Source organism: Pseudopodoces humilis, chromosome 1 (genome assembly GCF_049639895.1).
Source record: "Pseudopodoces humilis isolate 2021_Gansu_Grassland_sample_001 chromosome 1, ASM4963989v1, whole genome shotgun sequence".
NCBI lineage: Eukaryota > Metazoa > Chordata > Aves > Passeriformes > Paridae > Pseudopodoces > Pseudopodoces humilis.
Window position 1 is genome coordinate 48,399,754 of NC_142200.1, and position 10,045 is coordinate 48,409,798.

A 10,045-nucleotide genomic window follows, 5' to 3' on the forward strand; every position below is an offset into this window, starting at 1 on the left:
GAAGCAACTGACAGACAAAATGCTTTTGTTAAATGATAGTTTAGGCCTAGAACTTAGATGGATATGCTTAATTTTGACTCTGCTGGCAATACTTAATCTCCATAATTAACATTTGTTGAACAGTGATAATATGCTCAGAAAAAAAAAATCTCCTAACTGCAAAACCTTCCACTCAAATTTTACACAATTTTAATTCTTAATGTGGAAATCACATCTGCTTTTTCAACTAGTCTCTCTCTTCAGACCCTTTTGTTTCTTATGCACATCCTCAGTCTCACTTCTACAATGACCAAGGGTATGGAATGGCTTCTGTACAAGAAAAACTACCTAAATTGGACTCTCTGCTGCAGCTGATAAAAGAGCATACAAGAGCATTCTAGAAGCAAAAGTAACACAAAAGAAGTGGACACACATTTCAGTCATAGTATTTCTCCCAGTACAAATTCTAGAGCATAGAATAAACGTTGGAATAGGTACAGTCAAGGTTAGAAAGGTGCAGTTTTTCGTGTAACAAACAGCAACCTTGCAAAGGGTTCAAAAAACACCAGCAAAGCATATTGTGGATGCTAAATTTATATCAAGTCAATGATTACGTATCAGGAAAGTTCATGAAAGAAGCTCATTGTGGGTTACTAAATATCACATCTGGCTCTGGGTAGCTTATCCCTCCATGAACTAAACATAGTAGATATTGGGAGAGCATTCTGGGAAGATATCATTCTTATGATATCCCTGATTCGTATTCTTCCCTGAGTACCTGCATAAGGCCACTGCTGCTGCCCTCCCCTAAAGAACAGGCTAAAAACACCCTGTATGCTCTCTCTCCTTCAAAAAGAACAGGAATTATAGAGAAAAAGGTTTTTGGTTTGTTTGGTTTTTTTTTTTAAAAAAAAGGTATGATTACAAGTTTTGGGTAAAAAAAATCCAAAACAATAAAACTCTCCAGTGACCTGGTAGGGAAAATCTCATAGCATCTATTATTTCTTGAGGACATCCAAGAAATCAGTAGATCCATCCCAGTGGTGCTCCAACCTAGAAAAATGCAACTGCTGGGCTTCCTGTCCCCAGTCTGAAGACTTTTTTTGCAAAGACTTTGCTCCCTGTCTTGCACATCCAGTACCCACATTTCTTTCAGCTGAGGCACGCTGGTCTAGGCAGATTTTTATACAGCAAGACAGCACAGCCATTCCTGTAACATTCATTAGAGTCATAAAGAAACATCATATGACACAGACTGATTCTGCTTCATTAAGTAACCAAGTTAATCACAAATATTTGCACTGTCACTGTAATTCTGCAAAGGTGAGGAAATAGAATCATAGAACTGTTAAAAGTTGGAAAATACCCCTAAGATCATTGAGTGCAACTGTTAATGGAAAGAATTAAAGGAGGGAAAAGGTTTACTGTAAATTGCTCACTGTCTGTAGCAGCCATAAAGCTTAAGTATGAAATAGATAATTTTGAAGGTTTTTTGACAATTCAAAGAATTGAGTATTTTAGACAGAACGGATAGGAGCAATTAATTCATTTTACTTTAAAAAGTTTTTCTTAAACAAGACTAACATAAATTAGAAAGAAGAAGGGAGTAATGAAGGAAAGAAGTAGAAGAAAAATTGAAGAATTAAGAGCATACTTTTTTTTAAAATCATCTTTTCAGAAAGGTTCATTTCTGTTCTGAATGTTTGATGACAGCTCTCCGGAAGCACCACACTCACAAAAGACCCTGACTGTTTTTCCCTTTTCAACGTCTATGTCAACGAGATTTAAAAAAATATCCTCTGAATATTAAAAAAGGCAAAACAAATCTTTCTTTTCCCTTTAAATTTCTTTATTGCTATGATGAGTGCTGTAATCAAGTAAAATTGAACCATTTCTAGAAGCATTACTTAGATTTACATCAAACAGAAAATAGTCTGCTTGTAGGAACTGCTTCCCATTCCACCATGATGCAACAAATTGGAGATACAAGCTTTAAGAGAGAGACACACACTGACATGCAATTTTGTCATTAAGAACTGATCTCATACTGGACAAGTAATATTATTGTACCTCTCCCCCCATCTGCAGAAGTTAAACACTGAGAACAACATACACGGTGACAGGTATCATGTAACACCCTTTTAATAGCATGAAAAACAATACAAGACAGAGTGGCATGTTTGCAGTAGTAGTTCAATTTAAAGTAACTGATGAAAGAAGTTTAAATTAAGAGATCAGATAGCTTTTCATAATTAGATTTCAACACACAGTTTGGTTGTTCAATATTATCATGGAGTATTTTATTAACTCCCTTAACATCTTGATATTTCTACTACTTTTCTGCCCACTCATACTTTGCATGTAATTATCTTGAAAGTATGTGCCTCATCTAGTAAGCAGAGAATTTTTTATCCAAAACTTTTTCCATTAATAGGCTTTCAATTTAGCAAAGTTTAGTCTTCACTTCTATTGCACTTTGAGGCAAACTTTAGAAGAGTGATATTAAAATTAACTGGGGAAATATTATAAGCTAATTAGGCCAAATTCTCAGCCCCTCATGAAATAACTTCTGATTTGAGAGGAGAGCAAGGAAAGAAAGTTTGGTCTCTTGGCAATTAAACTATCTCCCTCCAAATCTGAGACTGCAACTTCTAGATTACATGTGAGATTACATGTTAATTTCAGTAGGTGCAGTGGCTAAATGTAGCTCACTTACATTTATAAATATAATTGATAATTTCAGCAAAAGCTTGTATGTCTATTTTTTCCTTTCACATAATGATCAAGGTTGGAAGAGACCTTTACAATCATCTAGTCCAACCATCAACCCAGCACCACCGTAATCCCCAAGTGCCACATCCAGACACTTGCTGAACACTTCCAGAGATGGCAACTCCACCACCCTCCTTGGGCAACTAACTCCAATGCCTGGCCAATGCCTTTCCTCCTTAAGAATTCTTGTTTTCCAAGACACAGACTGAACACCAACAAAGCCGACAGCAGGTAGGAGGGTGATTCAAAAAATGATGATCTGGTAGGGCAGCTATCCCATCTGACTACTTCAGGACCTTTTTGTGCACTAAACAACAGTTTTCTTGAAGCCCAAACTATTTATGTGGGACTTCAACAAGCAACATGGGAATAAGCATTCCCTTCGGAAAATGTAAAAAATGTCCAAGTGGGCTGAAACCGAACAGCCTCTGAAGCAATTTCAGACACCATCCCTCTACACTAAAAAGAAGCTTGTACCTCCATTTATTTGAGATCCTGCATCAAATGACGAATGGAAAAATAAGTGTCATCCTTTTTCACTAAGAAAATATATGCAAAAATTAATCCTCCAAGCGGCCTTACAGTCTACGGCTGCGAGAGGCGTTAAGCCTCGCTCCTGAGGGAGCACTCACTTACAAGACTTTGGGATGCAATCTGGAATTCTTCGGATCCCTCAAGCGAAACACGAGGCAGACTGCAGGTAAGGGTAACACCTCACACCTGCTAATCCGAGCAGGACATCCCCGCGGGATCAGGAGGCTCCGTTCACCTCCACGATGCGGCACCACCGTGTGAACCTGGGCACGCCGCCGGCTCCAGGAGCACGGAGCCACGCTCCACCCTCAGCGTACACCGAAGAAAACCCCCGGGGAAGCTCTGGCCGGCCGCAGAACCCTCCTCAGCTCTGTCCCCACAGGCTGTCCCCGTCGCTCCCCTGCAGGCGGCGCCCGGGACCCAGCGCCGCCGCCGGCCGCTTCCCCCGGGATGCTCCAACGCGGCCGAGGCGGGGGGCTCGGCAGAGCGGCCGCGGGGCCGTGCCCAGCCGGCCGCGGCCCAGGAAAGCCGGGAAGGGCTGCGATCCCTAAGGGAACCCCCCGGCTGCCGTCTCGGCGCCTTCCCGCCGCCTGTCCCGGCGCTGCTCCCCATCCCCGGCCCGGCAGGGCGATGGTTTCTCCAGGAAGCGCTGGAGCCGGCGCCGCTTCCTCCCTTCCGCGTCCGCCGCGTACCGGGTCCCCGCAGCCGCCGCTGGGGTAAGGGGCCTTCCAAGACTAAAATTTAAAATACTTTACGTCTTCTGGTAATGACTCTTTTTCTGGTTTGCTATTCTGTCGTTCCTTTATCCATATTTTCTGTTTCTCTTCTTCCCCCCTTGAAAATACTAAGGAAATACGTTCTGATGAGAGGAAATGAGAGCCCGGCAGAGGCGCACTGTAACATTAAACCGAAGTACTTTTTTCTTTTTTGAATCCTAACTCTGATCTAACTGCGTTTACTGTATTTCCTTCTCTCCCTAGTGTCCAAAAATCAACATGTCTAGCAAAAAGGCAAAGACAAAGACCACCAAGAAGCGCCCTCAGCGCGCCACTTCCAATGTATTTGCGATGTTTGATCAGTCGCAGATCCAGGAATTCAAGGAGGCCTTCAACATGATCGACCAGAACAGGGATGGCTTCATTGACAAAGAGGACTTGCACGACATGCTCGCCTCCCTTGGTATTGTGCCTTTGCTGTTTGTGCTTGCCAGGCAAATTTGTGCTGCAAAATTCAAAATGCTGAGAGTTTGGGATATGGGAGGTGTGGTGTCTCATTGTTACACTCCGTTTGTTTTAACACCCAGTTTGTATTGACCTTACTATTTCAGTAATTTAGTTTTCAGCTAAGCCAAGTATGAATTCCTTTATTTGTAGGAAAGAATCCAACAGATGAATACCTGGATGCCATGATGAATGAGGCTCCGGGCCCCATCAACTTCACGATGTTTCTCACCATGTTTGGTGAGAAGTTAAATGGCACCGACCCGGAGGATGTAATCAGGAATGCTTTTGCTTGCTTTGATGAAGAAGCAACAGGTACGTGGGTGCAAGTCGGCTGCTCGGCAGGGGTATGGCATTATTTGGGTTTCTAAACAGAATGCTGATTTTTGCGTCTTTATAAATTAAATTTGCGATGATAAATCCTAGATGGCATATTCTGCTGAATTACTGAGTGACAGTAAAATCTGTCTGGCTGTCCTGTGTCAGTACTGAGGACTAGTAGGACTGTTCTTCTGTGAGACTTTGAAGAAGAGTGCTTTAACTGGGCAGTGGATATGTTCCTCAGAGTTCCTCAGAGGTGTATTTGCTCTAAGATGAGGGGTTCAAATCAGTAATGATTTTTTATGGCATTAAAAGCTAATGATGGGAAATCTGTCATACAACTGAGTTTGTCCCCCCTCTGCAGTAGGTCTAATATCTGTTTAAATTCTTCAGGTGTTTAATATTTCAAGACACACTGTCCAGACTTCGTAAAGTCTTACAGATCCTCATCTGGCTGAGCATTCTTTATGGCTCTGAGGACAAATGTCATGCCCTCACCTGCAGCTCAGTTGCTTCCAGATTGCAGGAAGGGCTGCAGTCTTAGTGGTATAAAGATAAAAACCAGGTGCTGTGTAGAAGGCAGAAATGACGGATTGGACTGACTTGAAAAGCTAGATGAAGGGAAAGAGTAAAACACAGAGTTCAGTTTTACTATATGAGACTTCAGTCTTGAGGTTAGAGTTTATATTTTTATGTATTTGTACACCTAGGCTAACATTCTTGAGAAGTATATTGTAATTGGAGATGAATGAGGCCATTCTGTGGAATTACAGAGTATCAATGCTTTGATATGTTGTGAACTTGTCTTACTAGCTCACATTGAAATTATGTAGCCTCTGTACTAGAGATGACACTGCACCTCTACAACATCCTCACAACTGTCCACCACATTTTAATCTAGCCAGTCGATAGATGCTCTGCACCTTTTGAAGGATATCCTTCCGTTTCAACAGCTGTTTTCAGTCTGTATTTTTAGCACCTTTTGCCTTTTCAAAGAGCATCCCCTTCCTGCTGAGATGTAGGTAAACAGGCTTTCTGTTGATAAGGCCTTTTCAAATGTTAATTGACTTCCTCCCTCTCAAGGGAAATCTCTTTACCATCTCATAGAGAAGGAAGTTTTATTAGTAGGTTAATTATTTTTTCTTCACAGGTCGTCTGACTCACTGTGCTACAAGGGGTTTTTTTTTGTGCACCAAAATAAGAGCCTGTGAATTACAATATAAAGAAAATGGTTGTGTTACCAATTATTTAGAACAGAAACTTCTGTGTCTATGTAAACAATAAGTTGCTACTTTGGGCACACATACACTGATAAGATTGATTTTAATATCTCCCAGCTCTGTGTGGTAAATGTTGTAGTCTAGCCCTACAATGATTTGAGGATACTAGTTTGTTCTACAGCCTGTTTTGTGTCTTATGCCACCCTCAAATTTTAACCAGGAAACATGTGAGATAATTATGCTGTTTTATTGAGTTTTGATTCATAATAGTAAAAATGAAATCTTCAAAATGGCATGTGACATATTTGTAGAACCCATGTTATGTTAATCCTTTATTAGTTTTATCCTCTTATTTGGCTTGTGATCAGTTTGCTTGCTCCTTTTAAAAATGTACAAGAGCATTTCCAGCTATATCAAACTCTTTTACTTTTTTTTTTTTCATTTCATGATCTCCACACATGTGTTTGTTATGGGCTTGATTTTCTAGCTCTACATCAGTGTAGGTCTTTTGGAAGAGAGTAATACAAATCAGATCCTATAGTTGAGGATAAGGTAGTCCTACTTGTCAGGTTTTACTTACATTTCCTATATTGCCAACCTAGTTGGATATGTTGCTTCAGCATTACTATCAAGTGCAGTGCTGTGGAATTGGTATAAAAGTTGGATCTGTCTGCATTTGGAGTATTCTTAATCTGGGATTTGATCTTGCATTGTCATCTGCTTTGTGCTGCCTGCAAAAGGCTGAACCTTAAGTTTTGCTTCATTTATCTGTTACTCCCCATCTACGGTGAAGCTGCGTGGGAGGGAGAGGAGCCCTGTTTGCTTTACAGTTTGTTGCTGATAAAACTTGTGGCGTATTCCTGGTCTGGCAGCCCAGTTCAGTGTTTAAACAACTACCTATTCAGACAGGAGCAATTAAGTCCTTGAGGCAAAACTTGCAGCACCAAAGTCTTTGCATTCTTTGAATACTAATCGTTATGTCATCTCTCATCACTGCTTGCTCTCTATAGGACATCAGAAAGAGAGTCTAATCTTTTTGGTTGCCTTTTCCCTCTTCTTTACACCCATCTTCCAAGAGAGAACTCCAAGGTTAGACCCAATTAGGATGGGCCTGGCTTACTGAACATTCTCCCCATTTCTGAAGATTGCTGTTAGCCTTCTTCATTTGCATTCAGTAGCCAATGGCTGGTCTACACTGGGATATGGTGCTGTTTCATGAGCATATGTTGAAACACATTTTTCTTCCTTTCTCCCAGCATACACTACCCCCATGCTAATTTGTCATGCTCATTGACTGCTTTTTGGTTCCCCAATTCCCTGTTTGTCTCTCTAATGAACTCTGTTAGCTTAACTTACACAGCTCTCTTTCCAAAGCAGTGCTTTTTTTTATCACATTCTGATTGAATCTACATCAGTTGATGTGGGTGTCTACATATGATTTCCAGCTGCTCCACAAAGTTTACTTTCTTACTCTTTTTTTGGAACCTGCTTCTGTCTCATCTGTTCTGATACTAACGTTTCTGTTCTGTTACTAACATTTCTCCAACTAAAGTTCAATAACCAATTTCTTTCTCAAATGAAGCAACTGTTGTGCTGCTAAAGGTATGGCTGGTCGTATTTCAGCCTTTAACAGTTTCTGCATTCTACTGTCTACCTTTTGTTATGCATGTTTCCTTTTTCATCTCTAAGTTTTCCTGGAATTATTTGGCAACTGGTGGTTCTGCCCATTACTTGAAATACAGTTAGCAGAAGATACCTAGAAACTGCTCCTTTTTATGTCTTTGTTAACTTCCTCAAAAATCTTCTGCTCTTTCAGCATAAAATAAATAATACATCCGACTCTTTTTTTTTTTACCTTTTTAAATGTTATCCACCTTTACCTCTCCACCATAAACATTCTTCCTGCCTCCTGAGTTAGCTTGCTCAGTCCTGTCTGAAAGTCTCTTCTGTTATAAACTCCATCCCTGGACACTTACCAGGAGTTCACTGTATCCACATAAACTGCCTTCAGCAACGGTGTTGTGCAGCACTAAACAGTGGTTATTTAGTCCCCAGGGGAAACTAGTTTATAGAGGATGTGCACATATATCTAATTAAAGCAAGAAAAATATAGTTAATTTAAGAGAACTGCTTGTATAATGAAGACTAGCAGTGACAGGAACTTGTTTTTCCACTTTGAGCTGTTGGAGATCAGTAGATGGAAGTAAGTGTTATTATACCACAGCAGGTCAGGCCCTGTCTTCAAAAATCTGTATGAAATGCATTTAACTTCCTTTCCCTTTGCACTCAAGGAATTTCTTTAGAATTCAGTTAAGGAAATTTTTCAGGCTCTGTGCAAATGCAAAAGTAATATATCACTGCTGCCCTGGTTAATTGCCTATGTGTTGGCATGTCTGTGCTGCTACTTTTGGAGACCCAGCTAAGAGGCTCAGCCTCCCTTTTGCCTTTCTCTCTGCATGTATCATTCCAGGGTTCATCCAAGAAGACTACCTGCGGGAGCTGCTGACCACCATGGGAGACAGGTTCACGGATGAAGAGGTGGATGAGCTTTACAGAGAGGCCCCCATTGACAAAAAGGGCAATTTCAACTACATCGAATTCACGCGCATCCTGAAACATGGAGCAAAAGACAAGGATGACTGAGCAAATCCCTGGATACCTGCAGATAGCACCTTTAGTTTCTATTTTTTTTTCTTCCCACTAATTTTATTTCTCAGGATCTATTTTTTTTTTTTCCTTTTTTTCTTGTTGGGACCTTTTGCATACATTTTTAGCGTTGCACCTTCTTCCTCTGTGGATCTTCCCCTGTGCCTCTCAGACACACCTGCACCTTTGTAATAAGACTGGGAAGTGGCAGGGAGAGAGAGGACAGCTTGTAGTGATAGAGGTTGAGGGGCAAAGATGAGAGAGTGTGGAGGCCTGGGTAAAAATGTCAGTGCTACTCATCCTAGCTAGGTTAATTTTACATTTTTAATGATAATTTTTCAAATAAATCACTGTCTACTAAGTGCATAATTAAAATATTCATGCTAGAAGTATAATGTTTCTCTAATGATATCTGTAAATATTTTTGCAACTGTATGCAGTCATGTTACCTGTTTTTGCCTTAAAAATGATGCATAAGTCACTTAAGCATACTGATGTTTGTACTTCAGCAGCTATTTCACCTGCAACTGTGAGCATACACATGAAGAAGAAATTCCCATCCTTCAAATTTTAGTGTATTGTAAATGAATAATTTCTGTCCAAGACTTGCACATTAAACATTTTAAATCTTCTGGTTGTAGTTGAGCACATATTTTACCACCTCAGTGCCTGCATTTCTTGACACTGAGTACTATATTAATACCACTTAAAAAAACGTTACAATGTAAATACCAGTGTTTTTTTAAAACAAGATATCATATATGGGTAGAGTTGCTTGAGTGATGCTTCTTACCAGATCTGTGAGGCTGCCAATATTAAATTTTTATCTTCCTGTTTTTTTCAAAGCACAGTAAGAACAGGGCTGGATGAAGAAGGGAAGGTGTGTGCTGTCTCTGTCCTTTTTGTTTTCTGTCTGAAAATGTTATTCTTGATTTTTAAATGAAACAATATACACTATTTTTTTTAAGACCTCCTGCTGTGAGTGGTGTTTTGGATGTGTGAGACTTGAGGCATTCCTTTTTGTTCCATTTCTCATAGTTGTATCCTCTATAGATCTTGTGGTATGGAAGGCATGGCAGATTTGCCACACTGTTCTGAAGCAATTTTGCCATAATCGGAATGCTTGTGGTCCTGCAGCTCTTTTGTCTTGAGAGAAAGGATGATCAGAGCTGCGTCTGACACTTTTAGGAATTACATTGTTAATGCCTTCAGAATTTACATTACAAAATTAAGAAAAGTCATTTGGCTGAGAGCATTTTGCTGTTTCTTGGTAGGCTGCTGTTGCAGACTGAGCTTTTAAGAAATGTCACCAGAGGACGGCTATGTTCTGGAGCTCTGAAGCTCCTGCTCCAT

General features: G+C 40.4%; 1 protein-coding gene across 1 annotated transcript; it reads left to right on the plus strand.

Annotated features, from left to right (window-relative positions):
• Nucleotides 1–3,859: 3,859 nt before the first annotated feature.
• Nucleotides 3,860–9,324, plus strand: MYL12B (myosin light chain 12B). Its single transcript, XM_005517241.3, has 4 exons — nucleotides 3,860–4,001; nucleotides 4,266–4,464; nucleotides 4,659–4,820; nucleotides 8,517–9,324. Exons 2-4 carry the CDS (start codon nucleotides 4,281–4,283, stop codon nucleotides 8,687–8,689), a joined length of 519 nt encoding a protein of 172 aa, XP_005517298.1. The 5' UTR covers nucleotides 3,860–4,001; nucleotides 4,266–4,280; the 3' UTR covers nucleotides 8,690–9,324.
• The last annotated feature ends 721 nt before the right edge of the window (nucleotides 9,325–10,045 follow it).